This window comes from Nipponia nippon, unplaced genomic scaffold (genome assembly GCF_047370975.1).
Source record: "Nipponia nippon isolate SJK-2023a ecotype South Korea unplaced genomic scaffold, ASM4737097v1 scaffold_2, whole genome shotgun sequence".
NCBI lineage: Eukaryota > Metazoa > Chordata > Aves > Pelecaniformes > Threskiornithidae > Nipponia > Nipponia nippon.
The window spans coordinates 1,330,593-1,352,974 of NW_028262336.1; the positions used below are offsets into that span (position 1 = coordinate 1,330,593).

Genomic DNA, 22,382 nt, shown 5'->3' on the forward strand with positions numbered 1-22,382 from the left:
GTAAAGCCAGGACTGCCAGGCTCAGCCAGGTGTGCGCACATGGCGGGGGGGGGGGGAGGCAAGGGCCGCGGCGGGGCGGAAAGTTCCCACCGAGGGCATCAGAGACTCTTTTTGCAAAAGGAGAAGGAAACCACCCCCCCGGTATATCTGCAGGCCTTTATCAGTACCAGAGCCTTGACAGGAACTGAAGAGACACAAAAAGCCATGAGAACAAAGATCCCAGTGGCTAGGAAGTGAGAAAGGGGGTCGGGTTAAAAAAAGAGAGGCACTAAAAAGGAGCAGGGTGAGATCGGTGGTTCGGGTGCTATTGTACCCTCCAAGGATTTATGAGCAGCAGGAACATATATCCCTTGGCTTGTCACTCCCTGAATGGGGAGGCAGGGATGAGAAAGTCAAACACCAGCAGCGACAGCCCGCAGGCGGAGGAGCCGGGCAGGGGCTGCGGAGCAAGAGGGAGCCCGCAGGCAATGGCACTTTCTTCTCAGGGCAGCTGCTCCTGGGGAAGGATGACAGGAGGATTAGGAGTGTCCCCATGACCTGTCTCTTCTTCCAGGTGTGCTGCGACTGGCAAAGCAGAAATAGGACTTGAAGCACCAGAGCGCCAGATGGGCTCTGCAGAAGGGCAGATCCCTTCCCAGCTACGCCTGGCGGTGCTGGGTTGCAGATGTCGTGCTAAATCAGCCATTGCGCTTTCTTAGCACTGTGCCTCCTGTAGCCTTGAACGACAGGGACTGACGTCTGTGGCAAACATGCCTTTGCCTGCCACAGGCACTGACACCTCTTCAGAGCTCGGTTCTCTTCGGGTCCCTGACACGTGCCGGTGGCGCAGAGCTGGGCCCCCGGGCAGGAGCGTGTCCCCAGAGCACCCAAGCCTGTGCGACTGACAGGACTCGGAGCCTTTGCGCTAGCTAGTGATTAAATCAACTTTGCTCTCACTTCCCGTATTTTACTTCTACCTCCTGTTTGGCCATATTTTGGGGAGGGGGATATTTTAATTTTCACTGGTCAGTCCTGGGGGTGGCTGAGTTAGCATGGGAGCAAAGATGAGCAATTATTTGGCACTACGACCCAGGGCAGGTCTCCTCAGTTGCAAGGACACCTGGGTGTTGCTTCTTGCATGATTACGTTTGCTTTCATAGGATGTGTTTTAGCTTATCAGCTTTGGATAGCAAAGTTCACATTTTGTGGCCAGCCAGAAGTGCATCAGGAAGTGAGAAAGGAGGGGGGATGAACTACGGCATGACAGATGTAGAACCAGCTGTGGCGCAGTAGGGGACGGCTGTGATTTGGGTGAGCAAGTAGCCAAAGAGCCCACGGGGCTCTGTTTTGGTTCAAGCTGCTTGCAGTTTTGGTGCCTGGATCAAGACCTCTGCAGTGACAGTGATTGCTAGACAGCAAGCCTGCGTGCACCCTTGGCTCTTCACCAGCAGAGAGGTAAGCGAGACGGAAACATCTGGAGAGCTGGATGGTCTGGGTGCGCTGGGCACCGGTCCTTGCCAGCTGCCGCGTGTTCGCTGCCAGACCCGACCATAGGGCACTGGGGAAGCCTCTACGCCTCTTCAGTTGCCGAGAGAACCTAGAGGTGCAAGGCAAATCTCGCTGTTTATTCAAGCGGAGGCTTTCTTTGGGATCCTGTGATACTAAAAGCACGGACAGCCTGCGGAGCTTGCTTGCCAAGGTGCCCACAATGGAAGTCCTCTTCCACGGGGCCCTCAGGAGATGAAGGGGGGGTGACACCGCTAGGGATTAGGCAGTAGCAGTGTGACCAGACCTTGTGAGTTAAATAAGGAGGTCTCAGCTTTGATGTCGTGTATCTCTCACTAAAAACAAGCCATCCGAAGTCTTGAATGTCTTCACGGTTCTAATAATCACAATCATCTAAATTCTTGGTTAGAGAAAAGGTGAAAAGCGGGACTTAAGTATCATCTACAGCAAGTAAAAAGCACCTACGTTTATGAAAAAATACACCTTCAATTTCTAAACCAAAGTTGGGGGGGAGGGGGTTTCGAGGTTTGGTGTGCTCTTCGTTACTTCCGCTTGGTTTCAGATTTACTGAACGAGCTTGCATAATTTGCATTTTCAGCTGCGCTGCTCTACACCCCGATGCTGCATCCTCTGCCTGCCCCAACCCGGGCAGCCCCAAAGCGCTCCAGGGTTTAAATGGCAAGTCACTCACGGAAACACTGACCCTGCGGCATGCTCAGCACGATTCTTCTAGCTGTCTTTTTCCGCTTCATCTTCAGCCCCATGCGTAACCCTCTGTCCCACCACGCTGTCCTCCTCCGTCGTTTTTGCAGTGCTAGGAAGGCAGTGGCTATTGGTGAGATAGTGTCAGGAGAGAAGATGTGCAGGACCAGACAGCGAGATGCCAGGCACACATCTCAGGGCACGCCTGCCTGTTCCAGCCCCTGTATGCAAGTACAGCTAGGGTTTCACACCCCCGCAAAAGAAAAAAACCTCAAAATCCCCATGGGTTTTGCATGTCTGGTTTCTGCAGCTCCTCCTCCCCTGCAGCAGCTGCTCATAGTGTGTGTGTGCACACGCACACATGCACATGTGTCACGTCTATGTCATTCCCCCGTCCCCTCTCCCAGAGCAAGAATACTAGCATCAAATTCATTTTCCACCTGCAAACAGAAAGAAGTGTCTGCCTAGGTAGCATCTGTAGTTTGACTTGCTCTTCTCTGTCCCTGCTGGGGAAAAGGCCATGGTCTGGGCAGACAGCCTTCAGGGGCTCATATTGATCTTCGCTGAGAGGTAAAAAGATGCTTCCTCCACTTTCTGAGCCACATAAGGTCAGTCACCAAACAGAAAGGTCCTTCAGGACTTCAAGACAGCATCTCATCGTGAGGAGGAGGATGATTCAGCTGTGGTACCATTGCCTCCTTACACAGTTCATGACTTGAGACCTCTCAGCAGCTTTCATGTAGAGCCATGAGCACTTGAGGTTCTTTTAGAGGCAGCTACAAAGCACGTGGCCTGTGGCTCTCACACATTAACCAACAAGGATAATCCAACTAGTTTCAGCTCCTATGTCTCCGTTCTACCAGCCTGCTTTACCCATAGCTTTCCTCTTCAGCGAGGGACAGTCAAAACAGCAGCTCCAGAGCTCTGCGGAGAAACGCTCCGTTCCCACAGCTTCGTCTTTCCGAAGACCATGCATGTACGCATCTCGTCATTTCAGAGATGTGTACGTTTCAGGTCTCTGAGGTCTTGACTACCGTATCCGTTACATCAAATTTGAGACTATCAGCTTAGCGTCAGTAACACCAGCGTTAGTGGATTCTTGGTCTGTGTTTCCATCTACCCACCAAAAAAAAAAATCCCCTCAAAAAACCCCAATCTCACTGATCTTTTCTGCCCATTTAGAACTCTGCTATTTGGTGTCTCGAAGGCTGAAGGGCTAGTATGTAAGGAGAGACCACTCAGAAAAAAAGAAAAGGTGATCACGGGCAAAAAACTAAACAGGTTTCTTGCACTGGTGTTGCAGGAAAGCCTGGGAGATTTCCACGGCAGCAACTCTCCTCACAGGGAAATTCATCACAGGACTGTCTCTGATCAAACGGTGGTAGGAAGGGTTATAGAGCAGCAATATGAACTAAGCGGTGCCTGAAACCACACGGCTCCTACCCCAGAGGTCTGAAAACAACTGAAGGGTGAAAGACCTGACTGACTGTGGTGTAGAAACATTTGTTTAAAACTGCTTTTAAAGGCTCACTAGCAGACACAATTTGAGAAAAGGGTCTTGGGGGATTTCAGATCAGGGAGCTTGATGTCTGTGTTGAACAAATTAGTAGAAGCTATAATAAAGGAAAAAATCAATTGGCATGCAGTCACATCTAATTACTGGGGAAGAGTCATCATGGCTTTTATAAAGGGATGCTGTGCCTCACAGTCCTTTGAAGGAGTCAACAAGCACGTGAACAGTGGCCCGTGTGGATTTCCAAAAGGCGTTCAGCAGGGCTCTCACCAATGGTGCTTAAAGAAATTTAGAGAAAAGGTTCCTACCTGGACAAAAAGTGCCTAAAAGATAGGACAGAGACTGCGGGTAGATGGTTGGTTTTCTCAGTGGAGTTCTAAGACACCGATGCTGGGGCTTGGGCTGTTTGACTTATTCATGAGGGATGAATAATGAAATAACAAATCTGTCAGAGACATAAAATTATTCAAGTTAGAAAAGATGAGGGTTGGCTGCAAAGAACTGCAGAGATTAAGGGACATGTGAGTGACTGGCCTTAAAATAACAGCTGAAATTTCATCTAGCTACGTGATGAGAAAAACCAGTCTGAACTGACCATTACCCCTTGCAAATGAGCTCTACGCCTACTCAGCTCAGCGCATCCACGTCATCAACATTGCGTACGTTTTGAGCACCCCACCACAGGGCTCACGAAGGCTGTAGCAGAAGTGGGAAGGTTCTGAGAAGGGCAACAAGGACAGAACGGCTCCTCTGCGAGGAACAACTATGAAGACAATGACCCTTCAGCCTCAGAAAAAAAAAAAATTACTGAGGGTGAACATGGGAGATGTTTATAAAATCATCAGCGATAAGGTGAAGGTGACTAGGGATGTTTTTTCCCCACCGTCTCTTCCGGTACTAAAACTAGGAACTGAATCCAGCAAGTAGTGGTTCAAAAATGAGTGCAAGGAAGTGGTTCTTCATCGGAGATGTGATTAAGCTGTGGAACTCTTTGGCACTCCTGGCACTGGATGTTGTAGATGGTAAATTTTATATGGACTCAAAAAGCAACTGGAAAAAAATCATGAAAGAAAAAAATTCCCTGAGGGCTATTTCCCTGTTCCCTACAAATAGGTCACCTCCGGCTCAGGAAATCCCTGGGCTACAATATGCTGGAAGCAGGAAGAGAACTCGAGGGAGCATAACCACATGATTGCACTGTTCTTACGTTATCCCTTCACCATCCACGATTTGAGACGGAATACTAGTTGTAGATAGACCACTGATCTCGCACAGTATGGACCGTGCTTACATATTAGATTCTCTAGAGGTGTTTATTGAATACCTCTTGATAAAAATAGCTTGTCTGTGGAGACAAGTCACCTTCACCTGACACCTGGCTGGTCTGGGTACACATGTTAGAGCAGGTCATGGTCTCTCAGAGTCTCAGTCTCACTCACTTTGTCTTGGTCAAGACGAAGGTCTCACCAGTCTGTTCAGTCTGCAGTCATTGCAAGGTTTTGGCTCTAGCAAAAGTTGGCGTATCCTCCTTGAGATTTTTTTGAAGCATCTAATCATTTCACTTGAAGCCAACAGCATTCTTGCACATTTGCCTTGTCTTGCGGGAGTATCTTATACTTTAAACTTATGCAAGTCTTCACACAGCGTTTTCATCCACCACTGCCAAAGAAGGGTGAAAGCCACTCAGATGTAGCTTGACAAACCAGTAGAAGTTCCTCTAAGAAAACTGTCTCGGTGGTGGACCCGCCCAACAACACAAAAAGATGTGCAAAACAGATAACTGTCTATTCTCTCATATTAGACTTCCACTTTCATTGGCTAACATATTGTTGCCAGAATTAATCTTTTCCTACCTATGAGGTCAGCACACGCTTCTGCCTTGAACAGACCCTCCCTCTAGATCCGCGCATTGCCCCACAACGCCATCCAGAAGGTCTGACATGGTTATCATCACGCCTGTCAAGTTGCTGAGTAGCTTTCTCTTACAGTAATATCAACCTTAGGTAGAAATTTCCTCTAGACTGAAAATTCTACTTTCCTTTTGAGGTAAATCACGCTCTACGTGGGCTCTGTGAGGGAGTCCCTGTCTAACCCCTGCAAACAGCTATGGGGAAATCAGGCATACTTACCAAGGTCTTTGTGCAGCTTTGAGAGTGGATGTGTAGTTTTAGGATCATAGAATAATTAAGGCAGTCTCTAGCCCAACCTCCTACTCAAAGCGGGTCAGCTATCAGATCAGATAAGTTTGCTCTGGACTTTATAGAGTCTGGTCTTGAAAATGTCCAAGGATGGAGGCTCCACGACCTCTGGGGGAAACCCGTTGCAATGCCTGACTGTCCTCACAGGGAAAACATTTTTCCTTATGTCCGGTCTGAATATCTATTGCTTCAATTTATGCCCATTGCCTCTTGTCCCACTGCCACGCCTCACTGCGAACAGCTAACTCTGTCCTCTTCCAGTAAGCACCTTGCAGGTATGGGGAGGCTGCTATTATATCCCCTGGAACCTGCTCTTCTCCAGCTGAACAAGCCCAGTTGCCTCAGCAGCTCCTCATGGGGCAAGTGCTTCAGCCCCCAGACCTTTTTGGTGGCCTTCCACTGGACTCACTCTGGTTTGGCAGGACGGTGTTCCCATTAGTACCTAGAGTGGTTACCAGTCTCAAACCACTTCAGAGTCCCAGCTATGTTTGGCCAAAAGAATCCCATGGCTCTTCCTGCTTTACTCTGTGCTCCTTTACCTGCTCTGTGTTCGTGGGACATGGGCTGCTTCATGCTTTATGGTGGTGTAAGCAGGAAAATGATCTGAGGACATCCAATCCAAACAGGCACCACTGGTCCCATGCAAGAGAGAACACCAAAGGAACGGCATGAATGTCAGCAACGTAAGGAACTTCGATCAGCTGGGGCTCAGGTTTGTGTGGGTAGTTTCACCTAGGAAAAGGAGCTAGGGTGGAGTCAAGTCTAACCGTAGTATAGTTCTTTTTATCTGCAATGGGTGTACAAAGTCCTGTTTGTCTGATATAAAATAATACTATGCAGTTTTTATTTTAAGTTCCATCCAGTCAGCATTTTTCCCTCAAAATGCTTGCTCTCCTCTCTCTCTCTCTCTCTCTTTTTTTTCTGGAGCTGCCTTGACGAGACTGCCTGTGTGCTCTTGTGCTGTCCCTTTCTTGTATACATGCACTCTCAGCAGTGATCAAAGCAACGTGCATTTTCTGGGGCTGAGCGATAAATGATTCTGTACAACAATTACCCTCTCTGCGCTCTGGCTTCTTCCGCCATGTAATTACTCACTTTTCTACTGTCTATTTTTCTTAGTCTTTTGGTTTCTTTGTGAGTTCTTGCAGCAGAAGCCATCATGGTGGGATTTTGACCTTTCAAGAGATTTTCCCCTCTCACTTAAACTCTTCTGTCTTGGTCTTCCACTCCGACCAGGAATTGTGCTGATATTCAACAACTGGCGGTGACCCTCCATCACATCAGCATCCCCATAACCACTGGAAAGAACTGCGGAACGAGAGGCAGAAGCTGACTCTAGCTGACTACGTTGCTTTCCCTGCCAGATGACCACTGACCAGCAATCCAAAGCAGTACCTCAAGAGAGAGATGTGCCCATCTACCTCCCAGCTGCAGATGAGGGGAATGACCTGCCCATAGCTTCTTAGAGGGGAATGACTTCTTTCAGTGCTTTTCTTTGTGCCTCCTTAGCCCACCAGCAGGCTCGGCCATCTCAGCAAGACCCTGCCCTGATCTCTGCTGGGCATGTCAGCTTTCAATGCGTCTCATCAGACATGCAACTATTACAGCTTCAACCACCACCTCCTCCTGCCTGGCTACGTCCTGATATTCATTACAGGTTTGATGCTGAACGTGATGGCCCTATGGATATTCATCCGCTACCTGCGCCTGAAGTCTGTAGTGATGATCTACATGTTCAACCTGGCCGTGAGCGACCTCACCTTCACACTCCCTCTGCCGCTGCGACTCTACTATTATTCCAACCACCACTGGCCCTTTGGTAATACCCTGTGCCAAGTCTCTGGCTCCGTCTTCCAGATCAACATGTACGGTAGCTGCCTCTTCCTCACGTGCATCAACCTGGATCGCTACGTTGCCATTGTCCACCCACTTCGCTGGCGGCATCTGCGGCGCCCCAAGGTGGCCAAGCTCCTTTGCCTGATTGTCTGGGTTGTGATCTTCATGGGCTCCATCCCCACTGCCATAGTCCACAAGCAAAACCACTGTGAGGAACAGAACCAGACCATTTATCTGTGCTTTGAAAGCTTTAGTGACAACATGTGGCAGTATAACCTCTTCCCTCTAGTCATCCTGGCTGAAATCTTGGGGTTTCTCCTGCCTCTCAGCTCTGTGATGTACTGCTCAATTCGGATCTTTCAGGAGCTCTGCCAGGACAGCCAGATGAAGACCCTGCGACAGCAGAAGACCATCCGTCTCCTCGTGGCCAATCTGGTCATCTTCATCATCTGCTTTGTGCCTTACAACACTACCCTGGCAGTTTATGGGATGATAAAGGCCCAGGTGATGAAGGTTGAGGAAGAAACACGGGACTCTGTGCGCAAAGTGTTAATTACGACAATGCTGTTGGCCAGCATGAACTGCACGCTGGACCCCCTGATCTACTACTTTAGTACTGAGGGTTTCCATAACACCTTTAAGAAACTGCGGCGGGGACAAGCCTGGGACTCAGATACAGGGACGCTTAAGAATCAGGTTGTGGGGAATAAGTCAACCCGAGACCATACTGTCTCAAAAGTAAAACCGTTCCCAGCTGAAAACTTGATCCGTCCCCGTGAATCTTTGCCATCACTTCCTACTGCAGTATTTTTGAATGGCCCTATTGAGGACTCGGAAATATAATTACAGAAAGGTCATACCATTGCAGAGTCACCCGTTCAATAATTACAGCAAGACGGTGGGAAAGAGCTCAGGGTAACTTAGCAAACTGTTTGAGGGAGCAGAGCAGACTGTATGTGGGTGAACGTGATGATACAAAGCTGAAGAATGAAAGGTTGTTTTGAATAAACAGAGATGTCTCGGTGACATGGTCCCACCTGACTCATTTGGTCCAGGAAACATAGTGGGGAACAAGGACTTGAAACAAACCTCGCGTGTCTAGGTCTGGGCAGCACCGACTCCCGTAGCAAGTCCATCCTGCCTGAGCACCTCCTGGCTGCGCTGTAGGGTGAAGCAGTTCTGGGGTTAATCAGAGCACAGATGTGGTACTTGCTGCTGCCAGAGTGAATTTGCTGGGAAAGACTGAGGGAAACTTTGGGGTTGTTTCTTTAACTAGATGCTTCCATTTGAGTCTTAAATCCAGCTTGGGACACCATAATAAGTGTCTTAATGTTCCAAAAGAGTTGAAGCATTTAGCAATCCTTGTTGGGGTCAAGGAGAACAGCTGGGTGTTCAGTACTCTGGCAGAAAATAGGTTCCTAATTGTACAGTCAGTCGCAGACCCTAGCAAAACAATCTTTAGGAGGTATGTGCTTGTGCAGCTGTACACACACACGCGCAGCACAATGGCTATACATCTACCTAAAGCAAAACGGCTTGGGAAACACTAGCAGACTTAAAAATACACCCGGCATTCATAATGGGCCCAGAAAAAAAAGAGGATACCAACACTGCTGTCATTTCTGAAGCTCACGCTGACATTAGCGCTTTGCACTTTCTTGTCGCTCGGCCATAGGGTGATTGATTTCAGGTCTGAGTGATTTTCACTGTTAAAAAGAAATGATGTCACAGAATGAGGCTGCGGCGAGATATATTTGCTTGCGCTGTTTGTACACACTTTTTCAGCCTGCGCTATATGCAAAAACCCTATAAATCTCCCCAAAAGCGAGAGACCCAGCCGTACACAGACAGTGCCAGAAACCCCAGTTATTCACTCCTGCTAGGGACCAAGTGTTGCCTTTCCACTTGCACTGCAAAGCAGTCTCTCTGTGGCTTCCAGCGGGACTCGGGCTCACCCAGAGAGGGTCCGTTACAGTATATTTTAATTTTTTTGGAAAATGTTAAAGGAACGGTAAGGAAAAGTGACAAGAAACGCTGTTCAAAGTCCTGGTTCTTAGACTTCTAAATTAGCAATTAATCTTTTTTCAAGTCCCTACCTCATGACTGCTGCGGGAATAAATTTATTAGTGTATTGCAATGCATCATGGGTTTTGTTACAGCACAGTTTAGGAGACACAGGGTTTTAAATCCATCTTTCCAGTCTCCCTTGAAGACCACCTCTTTTACTACAGCTGACTGTAGAAGCAGGTCTTCAAGAAGACCTGTAGAAGATGATGAGCCTCTCCACAGAGAGATCCTTGTGTCACAGGCTGCCGTGGGAGACGTACGCCCTAGGCAGGCCAGCTCTGTCCCCTTCCTCAGCCCGTGCATCACCACCAGACCAGCCTTGAGATATGACTGCAGATGAAGGACATTTAACGGTGCCTGCGAGATGCGGCGAGAGAGGTGGAGGAGGGCTTGCAGGGCAGTAGGTATTCCTATTTTGAAAATTCAGGACTGCCATGTGAACGTGAATCATTTGTGGCAGTGCAGCTGGAGAGGAATCAGAGCGGTGTGCGTGCCTTCTGCTGGGGTCCGATGTTACCCTTGTGTTCTGGGATTTACGAGGTAGTGGATCGCTATTGCGGCAACTGCACTGCTGTCCATTTCCACATCTTCCTCCGCCTTCCTCCTTCCTTTCTCCCTTCCCCAGATCTAATACGCCATGCACCCGAGCATCAACGCAATGTCTTCACTGCCATGTTTTCTTCCCTGCCCAGAGAAGTTGATTTTTTCTTTCCTTTTAGCTTGGCTAGAGCACTGTCATAGATTCACAGAAAGATTTGGGTGGGAAGGGACCTGCGGAGGTCTCTATCCCAACTCCCCGCTTGCAGCAGGCTGTTGGGGGCAGCAAGGACTGGTTGCTCCCCAAAGGAAAGGCAGCCAAGAGCCAGGTGTGGTAACAAGGGAGGCAGAGGAAGGGCCTTCCCCAGCAAGGGCCCCATCCCACAGCACCTGAGCAAGACAGGCAAGGCAGGTACGGTGATGATAACTGGGTTCAGCTGAGAATTCAGATCGTCAGACAAGCCTGTGGTGACGAGGCAGGTCCAAGGTCAAAGTAAGAAGTCAAGTCAGCACCAGGATCAGGTCTGGAGGCAGTAACCAGGGTGAGCCACAGCCCAGCGATTGCCAGACAACTCCATCGTGACGAGGTAGGTTTCAGGTCAAGCCAGGAAGCCTATCAATAGGTCTAGATCAACACAGTGCATGGTCAAGAACAGGCAAGACTGCTCAGGCAGGACCCAAGGGCAAGAGCACCAGCTTAAAAGCAGCTCCTGGGGCAGGGAGTCAGCCCTGGCTGGGGCTTCAGCAGAGCTTTCTGGAAACTCTCCCCAAAGTCACCGGAGGGAAGGGGCAGCCCTCAGCCACACTGTCTCTGACCTGGCCCCAAGCTCACACAGCCAACACCCCAGGAGCAGGGAGGATGCACTCGGGACCCTGAGCCAGTTCAGGTTGCTCAGGGCCTGGGCCAGGTGCCTTCTGAGCACCTCCAAGGACGGAGATTCCTCAGCTTCTCGGGGCACCCACGCCAGTGCTGAAACATGCCCTGGGGAGAGGCTTTTCCTAACGCTCAGCAGGAATCTCCCTTGTTGCAAGTCATGGCTGTTGCCTTTTGTGCTTTCTCAGCACCCCTGTGAGCAGAGTCTGGCTCCATCTCCTCCATACCCTCCCTTCAGGCAGTGGCAGACAGCAGTTAGGTCCTCCTCAACCTCTTCTTCCCCAGGCTCAACAGACTCGGCTCCCTCAGCCTCTCCTCACAGGGCAGGCACCCCAGCCGTCTCAGTGGGACTATCCACGGTTTGTTGATGTCTCTCCTGTGGAACAAACGTGGCCCAGGTGCTGAATAAAGAGCAGTAATCACATCTTTCCACCTGCCGGCTGCCCAGGACATGGGAAGCATCAGCAAAAGCACCAAGGGTGGTGCTCCCTGGACGCTCGTACCCGGTAAGAGAGGAGACTTCTGGCCACCATGTGCACCATTCATCCTTGTCCCGGTGTCCCCAGGGCAGGCTTCTGCAGTTGGCATCCTCAGAGAGGCACCCGACTCCCCCGAGCCGGGGCGAACAGCGGTCTTTCAAAGGCCCGCAAGCTTGCCAAGTATGAATGAAATGGTGGCAGACGCCACTCCTTTGGAAGCGGCTGCTCCTCTGCCAAAGATACAGTATCCCCCCCAAAACACAACACAGAACTTCTCCAAAAGAACATGAGAAAATATCATCTTTTCTTATAGTCATTCCTGAAAATAGCAGGACTATTTTTACCTGGAACATTTTATAAATATTCCACCTCCAGCAGAGGAAATTTTAGCTCAAATATTTTGACAAAATTATAAATAACTGAAAAGCTGATCTCTTAATGGATCTCATCAACCAGTTTAACAATAAAGGGGGCTGCTGGTCGTGCTACAGGCTGCAGCAAAGTTCCTCACTTTGGATTTCTGAAGGCTTTCCTTAATTGTTATATGGAGGCATCCTGTGGGCTGTTGGGTTTTGTCCTTGGGGTTTTAAATAATTTTCAGCTTGCATTGGTTTTGTTTCATTTTTGAGGATTCTAGTCCAATTTAATCGCTTTGGATTCTGGAGAGGATTTTGGTTATTTTTCATGTCTGCCAGAGAGAATGAGTGTTAGCTAGGTCTTCTGCTTCTGCGTTTTTGCTTTTGTCACCCTGATTTTTTTTAGTCCGTCACGTGGTGATAAAGAAGAGAACATGCATGTGCTGTCTCTCAGTGAAATGAGTCACTCACCCTATCTTGCTTTATAGCTTCTGTTTAATGGGCATGTATAAAAAAGCCAAACAAACAAATCGGAAGGTTCGAGGGTATGAGGTGTCCAACAATACCAAGCGCTACAAAACGGAACCGCTTTAAAGGATGTGTTTAAAACAACAGGAACAAACAACGTGAAGCGATGGTACTCAAGAAAGGGAAATTAAATGGGAATATAAGCTCAGCCAAGCCTTTTCAACCTGTATAATTGACCCTCTACATCCAACTGTGATAATTCTTGAATTAGTATTCTTGCTAAGTATGTCAGGGGTAAAAGATGCCTTTCATCGCTCCCCTGCACTTCGTGTCATTCGCAGATGTGAACGTTAAACAAATGTCTTCTTATCAAGTAAGACTAAACAAGTGAAAGGTCAGAGAGATGGCAAAGGAGCACAGAATGCTTGTTCTATATGGATCAGACAGGCTCCCTGCAAAAATGCATAAATACATTAGGATTTGTCGTGGTTTAACCCCAGTCGGCAACTAAGCCCCACCCAGCCGCTCGCTCGCTCCCCCCCCCCGGTGGGATGGGAGAGAGAATCGGAAGAGTAAAAGTGAGAAAACTCGTGGGTGGAGATAAAGACAGTTTAATAGGGAAAGCAAAAGCCGTGCACGCAAGCAAAGCAAGGAATTCATTCACTGTTTCCCATCGGCGGGCAGGTGCTCAGCCATCTCCAGGAAAGCAGGGCTCCGTCATGCGTAACGGTGACTCGGGAAGACAAATCCAAAACCTAGCCCCCTGCTAGCTACTATGAAGAAAATTAACTCTATCCCAGCCAAAACCAGCAGAAGATTTCAAGTCTTTTGCCTTCCAGAACAGACACGCCAGTCACTTCTGGAAACGGTGCCTTGTTTAGATGATACAGAAACCTATTTTTACGACTATTAATCATGATCTTAATTGTATTTTATACTTTCAGAAACCCACTGCCGCTCTGGGTTCTGTAAACCAGCTTGAAAAGATGTTTCACATGCCCCAGAACAAGCCAGACTTAATCTCCAAATTGTTTTTATTACTGCTTGTATTCCTTCCACCGCGTACTGGCTGCGTGCCTCCCACCACTGGATGTATCCCTCCAACCAAACATGCATTTTGTATTACAAACGCCCTGAGCAACTTAAGCTGTGCCTGCTCTGAGCTCGGGAGGTTATCTCCCCCTCCAGCAGCTGGGAGTTAAAACAGATGTCCTCCAGAGGTCCTTCCAACCTAAATAATTGTCTGATTCTCTGACCTTGTGTTTTAGATGCTGATCTGGTGTCTCAAGCATTTTTCAGCTGCTTCATTATCATTCCCTCCTAGAGTTGTTCTCGCTTGGATTACACTTTGCAGACCCTGCCTGCCTTCCAGCTGCAGCCGGAGCCCTCGCCCCTGCGGCTGCGAGCGGTCGGTCCAAGCGTTGCGTTTCACGTGTTCCCTCTGAAGCCTTTCTGTCAAACTCCTGCATCCTGCAATGCTAACGGAACCTCGGCAGAGGCCAGGCTGCCGCTGCGCTGATGCCGCCGTACATCCTGCTGACCAAAACCATCTCAGGGTTTCCTTCTGGTTTCCCACGTTTCCATGTCATCTGCTGTCTCTGCTCTTACCCTCGAAGCGATTTTTGGGCGTGGATCGTTTTTTGTTTGGCTTGCGTAGCACCTTGCAGAGCGGGTACGGCCGTCTCTGAGGGCTCCCAAAGAAAATGAGAAGAAATAGCGTGATATCGCTGCTGTGCTGCTCATTTTGTTTGAGGATATTTGAGAGTCTGGATGTGCTAAAGCCAGACATAGCTATCCCTGCTTTAACCTATTTCGCTCAGTGACGAGGGAGCGGTGATCTAGTCTTCCATGCAAGCTGTAAAACCTCCCTGCCCTGCGAACGCTGCCCGCTGCGAAGCGGAGGCAGTTGCTCTCCACTCCGGTCCCTGAAATAGAAGGGAACAAGAAAGTGCTTTTCTCCAAGAGGGCAAGGGGTGGAGGGGAAGGATCAAACTTTTCACTGTAAAGTGATGATGAAAGACCTTTCCTGACTTTGGGGGGAGAAAAAAGAAGAAAGACAAAAAAAAGAGAGAGGAAAAAAAGGAGAAAGGCAGCACTGACATCACTGAGCTATAAAGCAACATGTCGCCGCATCAGGAACGGACGCAGATGACAGGACCAAATCCTCAGCACGGCGTGACACCTGAACAGCCTGTCCCAGCTTCAGAGGGATACCTCCAGGCTTTCCGTCTCCGATCCTCTGCCCTCCTGGGAGCCTCGGTGGGTAAAACACAGCAACCCAGACGTAGCCGAGGCCAGCTGAAATGGGGGGGCTTTCGCCAAAATGAGTGTTTTGCGACAAAAAAATTCATTTTGACCAGCATTACCATTTTTTTTTTTTATCTGAAACAACAAAAGAATTTCCGAATCCCAAATAATTTAATCTGCCTGAAGGTAGGAAGGCCCTGCAGAGGGCCCTGGCCAGGCTGGGGCGATGGGCCCAGGCCACGGGGTGAGGGTCAGCAAGGCTCAGGGCCGGGTCCTGCCCTTGGGTCACAACAACCCCAGGCACCGCTGCAGGCGTGGGGAGGAGCGGCTGGGAGCTGCCCGGCGGGAAAGGGCCTGGGGGTGCTGGTCGACAGCTGCCTGAACATGAGCCAGCAGTGTGCTCAGGTGGCCAAGAGGGCCAATGGCATCCTGGCTTGTATCAGGAATAGTGTGGCCAGCAGGACCAGGGAGGTGATGGTGCCCCTGTGCTGGGCACTGGTGAGGCCGCCCCTCGAGTGCTGTGCTCAGCGCTGGGCCCCTCACCCCAAGGCGGCCATGGAGGGGCTGGAGCGTGGCCAGAGCAGGGCAGCGAGGCTGGGGCAGGGGCTGGAGCACAAGGCTGGGGAGGAGCGGCTGGGGGAGCTGGGGGTGCTCAGCCTGGAGAAGAGGAGGCTGAGGGGAGCCCTCATCGCTCTCTGCAACTGCCTGACAGGAGGCTGGAGCCGGGGGGGGTCGGTCTCTTCTCCCCAGGAACAAGCGATGGGACGAGAGGGAACGGCCTCAAGCTGCGCCAGGGGAGGTTTGGGTTGGATATCAGGGAAAACTTCTTCACCGAAAGGGCTGTCAGGCCCTGGCCCAGGCTGCCCAGGGCAGGGGCTGAGTCCCCATCCCTGGAGGGATTTAAAAGCCAGGGAGACGTGGTGCTGAGGGCCATGGTTTAGAGGTGGACCTGGCAGTTGGGTTAACGGTTGGACTCGATGACCTCAGAGGTCTTTTCCAACCTTAACGATCCTAGGAGTCTACAACATCTATACGACCGCAGCCACACGGCAGAGAGACACCGGGGGGAACCGGCCCCGCCGTCCGCCGGGCCGGGCCGGGCGGAGGAGGCCGCCGCCCGCCGCCGCTCCCGGCCCGGCCCCCTTCGCGCTCTCCGCGGCCAACAGCGGCCCCCGGCGGCGGCGGCGGCGGCTCCTCGGGGCCGAAGCGGCGGGGGGGGTCCCGGTGCAGGGCCCCCTCCGGGATGCCCCGGGGCCGGGGGGGTCTCCGCTCCCCCGGGGGGACCCCGTGTCCGTGGGAAAAAGCCATTAATTTAAAAAAAACCCTGATGGTAACGAAGGGAAGAAGCTGTAAAACAGAAAGGAGTCAAGGTGAGTGCTTCTCCCCCGGGAGCGGGGGGGGGAGAAGGGGAGTTAATTTTGCTGTCAGGACAGCAACACCCCAATAGGAGATGGAGCAACAACGATAAAAGCATTTGGAAGTAATCTATCTCGCCGGTCGGTGTCTGCCGTGAGGGTTTTAGCCGATCGGAGGTTTCGGGGGCGCCGCGGGAAATGAAAGCAGCCCCCCAAGGGAAGGTTTGGAAGCCCCGCGCTTTGGGTTCAGAAACGCCCGGCTGGGTTTTCTCCTTGTGCATAGGTGTCACGGTTGTCCTTGGTTACCCAATGACAGATTGCTCTCTCCACCAAGTCCCTTCTTTGTTCCCCGCGTAGGATGAACACCGCTCGCAGAAAGAGAAAAAAAAAAGTAGCTATTTGCTATTTTTCTTCTTTTTTTTTTTTTTCCACAGGCAGTATACAAATCCATCAGTTATTTACTGCACGTATCTGAACTCCGTTCTGCAAACAGGGCTACTGATCTTCTCATGCTTTTCTGTAGTATTTATCATTACTGCATCCAACGGCTTCATAAATTTGAATTAACTTCTTTCACAGGAGGCCCATAAGCCGAAATGGTATTATTACTATTTCATAGGCAGGAAACTTAGTAGCTGAACTGTACGTTCTGAATTATTTGGGATGTGACTTTTCGGAGCGCTATATAGCACGTATACATTCTGCGTCACTCCTACTGATTGCAGTCACCAATACAAGACCTAAGCGATTCTGTGAACCAAACGCCAAAGTCCCAAGCCTTTGCAAGGAGGGGCGAAGGATGGGTGGCTTCTGGGGACAACGTGGTGTATGTGCTGATGTCCAGCGTCACCCGGGGGCTCTGGGGCAGGGGCAGGGGATGCGGCGGCGGTGGCAAGAGGTTTACAAACACTGTCTTGCGAGGAGATGAATTTCTGAGATGCTTCTATATCAGCGTGCGACATCTAGATAATGAGCAAGGTGAATTAGACATTCTCATTGATGAGCATGCATTTGATGTAATTAGCATTACAAAAAACCCGGTGGGACGATTTGCATGATTGCAGTGCTCGAGTCCCCAGTTATGGCCTATGCAGAGGGGATGGGAAGGTTAAAAAAAAAAAGAAGTGTTGGGGAAACATGCTGCTGTGGCTCAGGGACAGCAGTCGCTGCTGCACAGCCGCTGAAAGTGTTGCAGCATGCCCGGCGGGCTGCGGAGCCCGGGGGCAGTAGGGGCTGGGGGATGCTACGGGAGACCTGAACCTGGGTGCTGTGGGAGACCCGAATCCGGGAGAAGTGCGGGAGACTCCTGCAGCCGTAGTAAGCGTGCGTCGTTAGCGCTTGCCGAAATTATTGGCGACAATTAGTAAGCAGGGAAAGGCTCGGCGCTGCCACGGGCCGGCTTGGTTTTGGGGTGCGTTGCGATGGGTAGCGAGGCATTGGTTGTCGGCCTGGGAATGGGAGGTTGTCTTTGTGACCTGATTGCCTTATTTGCGCATCGGGAGCGTAACCTGAACCACTAACAGGCACGGTTGGTGCTCCAGAAGGACCTGCCTCCAGAGGAGGGAAGTGAGGTGGGGAATTGGGAAGAAACACGGTGACAGAAAAATACCGGTGAGATCTGGCGGTTGGTTTATTCCCGAGCCAAAGAGCCCACGGCTGTAATCAACGGGAAAATGCCATCTTAGTTCAGAGGTAATAGGAATGAGAAATTTAGAAAGTAAAAGGGTAAGAAAGACAAAAAGGTGACGTGGGTCATTCTGCACTTTGTACTTTCTAATGGTGAGGGAAAGGAAAGCCAGTGGGTGAGACACCGTGACTTACCGGACAAGGAAGAATTAAATATAGGAGAAGCAACAAGGAAAAGTCTCTGGGTACTTAATTTAGAAATGGTATTTATTGACTGTTTCAGAGTAACTGCCAGTAGCAATATATTGTCAATCTGATAAGTAGATCATTGCCACAGGCAGGGTGACATCGATGCTTCAAAGGGAATTGGTCAGGCTCATCACTTGAGCTATTTTTGAAGCCTGGGAGGGCCCTGTCATATGCACAACTCTCCGGTTTGCTTTCTTCAAACCTGACCCTGTGCTACTCTCTTCCCTCCATGCTGTCCTTCCTCATCTCGTTTTCTAGACATGCAGTCTGAAAGTACTAAGAAAAACTATTCTTTTCCAAAAACCTGAGGCACTTTGCACCAAAACCGTCATTCAGCTGGGAGAGCAACTTCCCAGGGGCACCAAAACGTGGGATGAAGCTGACTGCACCTGCCTTTTTCACCACTTCTATTTCCATCCTTGGGTTGACTTCCATAGCCCTCTATAGGGGGTAGCCTTCACCAATTCAAAAAATAAAAAAAAATAATTTAAAAAAAAAGTTTTTCCTACTGACTTGGGCTTAGCACGGAGATGGTGTTAGTGGTCCTGAGAAATAACCTCCTCAGCGCTGATGGTTTGATCCAGCTGAGCTTTGGACCGCTTTTCCTGCTGTGCAGGGTGGTGGGTGGGGATCTCGGGGTCTGACAGCTCTTCCCCGTGCAGCGTTTCTGTTAGCAGCTGAGTGCTGTGGAGGGTAGTTGTCCTGCCTTATGTTTCCAATTGCCAGGGTTGCCTGTGAGACATCAGACACTGCGCTGCGACAGAGCCTGAAAGAAAGAGGAAAAGCTCCGAGACCTACTGGAGAAGATGCTTGTGCTCCTCGCCAGAGGAACATTTTGAGACGCTGACAGCATAGTGACCCTACCAAGAACACAGGATCTTCGTAGCACTGTGTCTCTGTGCTTGGATGCCAGGGAAAATGTCCAGAACGGCCTTTTGTCTTGGCTCTTTGGACTCATGCCACAGTGATGGATGCTTTTGGAATCTGAGATGGAGCTTTGCTTCTGTCTAAACCTGCAGCCGCTTGGAGCTCACAGCTTCCTGATCTTGCGTAGCTCATGAGCCCCAGTTGATACTATTTGTCCTGCACCAAACCTGCATCAAATCCATCTCAAGTTCCTTCCCCAAGTATCTTAGGGAGTAATTCCCAGGCTATAATTTTGAAGAGACAGCTGGTCAAGAAAAGTCAGCATCTCTTTCTTACATTTTGTTGCTCCCACAGCTGCTCGGGACAGGGGGCAGGGCAGGGAAGAAATTAAAAAAAAAGAAAAGCCTGAGCATCCATAAAAGTGGGCAAATTACAGAAAGGGAGCTTCCACTTGGCTCTACGTGCAACTACTGCAGGGTAAACTGGAAACTTTGTTGGTACGGTGCAACGTCCTTGTTTTGGCTGGCTGGTGGAGTTTATCTGGCTGTTGAAGAAAGAATTGTTTTAAAGATGGTACCGCAAAGACTTGAAGACCAACTTTAACACCTGACTTTGTTCCTGTGTGCAGCTCTGAGAGGTTTCTTAATGCCATCCTTGTTTCTACTTCAAGTCTGGGTGACTGCATCTGGCAGCAAACATACCAAGTGGTGGTGTAGAGAGAGAAATGTGTCTGGGAATGGCACACCTCGCAGGGCTCAGTCACTCTCAGTCTTTCCCACTTTATCCTCCATGGCATCACAGCTTTTGAAGAGGGTGGGTAAAGGAAAGGAGAAGAATCACAGCCTTCAACAGATTTTGGATGGATCCCATCCAGCTCCGTCATCCCAGTTACCTGCCCCATCGCTATTTTGGGGAAACCCCTTACAGCCGGGGCAGTAAGCCGGTGTGGGGGGCAGGTATGGTAACTGTAAGGGCAAGTGGGCAGAGCACGTAGGAATTAGGAAGAGGTGCAGCACAGACCTTGGAGCACCTTACCCTTTTTTACATAAAGAGCTTTCTATCTGGTCTACTAACTTCCCCCTAAAAAAACAAAGAAAAAGTGTAGGATTTGTTAACCAAAGACTTTAAAACAGATGAGTCTTCATTCATTTGGTTCAGTCTCTGTGACATTACCAAGGAGCCTGGAAAGGGCGTGGATGAGGATGTGGGGAGCAGGAGGGATGCTCTTTGGCCCATAAGATGGTCTCAGGAGGTCATTTGTCAGCTGGTGAAGGAGGCAGATCTTCTTTAGGAGTAACTCATTTGTGTTTTTTCATGTGGAGAATGGAAGCTCAGAAGCTGTTGCAGAATCCCCTCCATCTTACTCTTTCTTCTTTTTTCCTTCTCTCCGTTAGCACTGCAGGGTAGCAGTGCTGCCAGCCTCAGCATTCCTGAATCATGACTCAGGAATGATGAGATGCAGGAACCTGAGGGTTTGCTTATGCCCCGCGAACAGGACAGACACTGGTGCTTGCTTGGCCGGCTCCATGCCCACCCTTCCGCCTCAAATCTTTTTGCTCGGTTATCTGAGTGCTCTTCCTGCTCTTTGGCTCCTTAATGAGTCTATCACAGCTTCTTCTTTCCTATCTCCAGGTCCAGCATCGTTACACTCTTCCCACCACTTTCAGCTCCCCTTTTTTCCTCGTTTCACTGGCTCCTTACTCCTGCTTTCTCCACAGCTCCCAAGACTAGCTTGCTTGTTCCACTTGTCCTAGTCTCCCCTCTCTCTGGGCCCTGCTTCCACTACAGCTCTCAGTCTTGACTTTTTTTAACCCCGACTTTCAATCTAGTCGTGTTATTCAGCCAGTCAAAGGTTTTTTTCTCCCTTTTCCACCCCTTCGTTTTCCAATAACTCCTTCTGTCTTCACCCCCACACCAGTTCGAGTATCCTTGGGCTCCTTGCCCTCATCTGTTCTCCGTGCTTCCCTTCCCCAAGGGACTTGCTGTCCTCCTTGCACTCACCTGCTCCTCCTTCACCCCATCTGGACCCAGAGCGGTCGGCACCGACCGGGTGCTTGCTCTGGCAGCTCAGGCAGCGCAGTGGTTGCAGTCGATGGGTGGCTTTCCCCCACAGCCCTAGAAGACGCACGTACGCTTACCCCACCTTTGCGAGGCCGTGGTCAGCGAAGGAAGGTCTTGAAAGAACTGCATGGTGAAAGTCTAGTGTGTCCTGCATGAACCAGATTTTTTTTTTTTGAAAGGCTTATCATTTATCAAAACTTCACAGGGATTTTTCGGAGGATAGTGAGGAGCGTAGCTCTGATGCGAGGATAACTCTCCTTCACAGGCTTCAGCTTCCTCCTCCAAAGCAGCTGGGCTGGAGTTGTTCATAGTAAAGGGCTGTTCTGTTTAACGTACGCTTTAACAGTCTAAACCAAAATGTTTTTCTCTGCTTGTGTTTTTTCCCCTGAGTAGATTAAATGTTCAAGCTGAAACCATATTTAAAAAGAAAAACAAATTTTAAAAAATCAGATATAGGCAGACAGCCAGAATGGAAAATTTCAACTCCAATCATAAAAGTTATAAGCAACTGAATGGTTTACAGCGGGAATGCCCAAATGCCAGCTCTGCTGGTAACATTCTGCTCGGTTCCTCTGCAGTTTGAACTCACCACTCTGGGATCAGCCACATCGCTGTCCCTAGCAACCTCAGAATAAGGCAGGAACCCGGCGCGTGCTTTGCCGTGGATCATGCCTTCTCAGCAGCTTTGTCCGAATGGCAAGGCAGATGGAGAAATGAGGGCTGACGGCTGGAAACAGCCACTTTGCACACAAAGCCTGCAATATTTCTTTGGAAAGAGAGAAGGGCGAACCTGAAACCTGGAGTTTTTCGTAAGACGGTTTGTCTGTTAGCGGTGTCACCGGTGTAAATCAATCCGTTTAAAAACAGTCTTGTTACACCTCTAAAAACCGCTAATGTGGACGTGTTCAAGCCTCACCTGAGATGGAACATTTTGAAGTGGTATAATTAAATTTGGTGAGCACTTAAAGGCTGAGGCACCTGTTCACTTAGTGCAATCAAATTGAGAGCCTGCGGGCTGGCGTGGCTCGCTGCCCGGGACGCTCATGCCCCTCCTGTGTCTGCTCACAGCACGCAGGTGCTGAGCAGCAGCTATTGCCCCTGCAGAAACGCGGCTCCCGCTCCCTGGGGCAGCAGCCCCGCTGCAGCAGTTTCCCTCTTTCTCTGTGAAAGGTGCGAGAGGGGGAAGGCAGCACGGCACAGGACCTGCTGCAGGGGCTGAGGAGGACGGGAGGAGAGGAAGGAGGGCGTGCAGGGGAGAGGAGGAAGCGGCTGCTGGCAGGGCAGGCAGGCCCTGAAAAGCAAGATGCCCTGGTGGGGTCCAAGCACGGCCGCTGAGGTCGGAACAGCTTCCTTAGCTCGGAGCTCCTCCGGCAGCTGTCGTGCTGGAGCAGGTAGCGAGCATGCACACCTTCCGCTCCGGCCAGAGCCCGGAGGAGCAACTTCTACTGCAGCAGGTCAGTAG

General features: G+C 50.2%; 1 protein-coding gene across 2 annotated transcripts; it reads left to right on the forward strand.

Annotated features, from left to right (window-relative positions):
- Positions 1 to 977: 977 nt before the first annotated feature.
- On the forward strand, positions 978 to 8,717 carry LPAR5 (lysophosphatidic acid receptor 5). 2 transcript variants are annotated; one of them, XM_087758083.1, is made up of 3 exons: positions 978 to 1,434; positions 6,525 to 6,610; positions 7,135 to 8,717. In XM_087758083.1, exon 3 carries the CDS (start codon positions 7,462 to 7,464, stop codon positions 8,575 to 8,577), a length of 1,116 nt encoding a protein of 371 aa, XP_087614209.1. In that variant the 5' UTR covers positions 978 to 1,434; positions 6,525 to 6,610; positions 7,135 to 7,461; the 3' UTR covers positions 8,578 to 8,717. The 2 variants fall into 2 exon arrangements, with proteins under 2 accessions (XP_087614209.1, XP_009459666.1); XM_009461391.2 differs by lacking the exon at positions 6,525 to 6,610.
- The last annotated feature ends 13,665 nt before the right edge of the window (positions 8,718 to 22,382 follow it).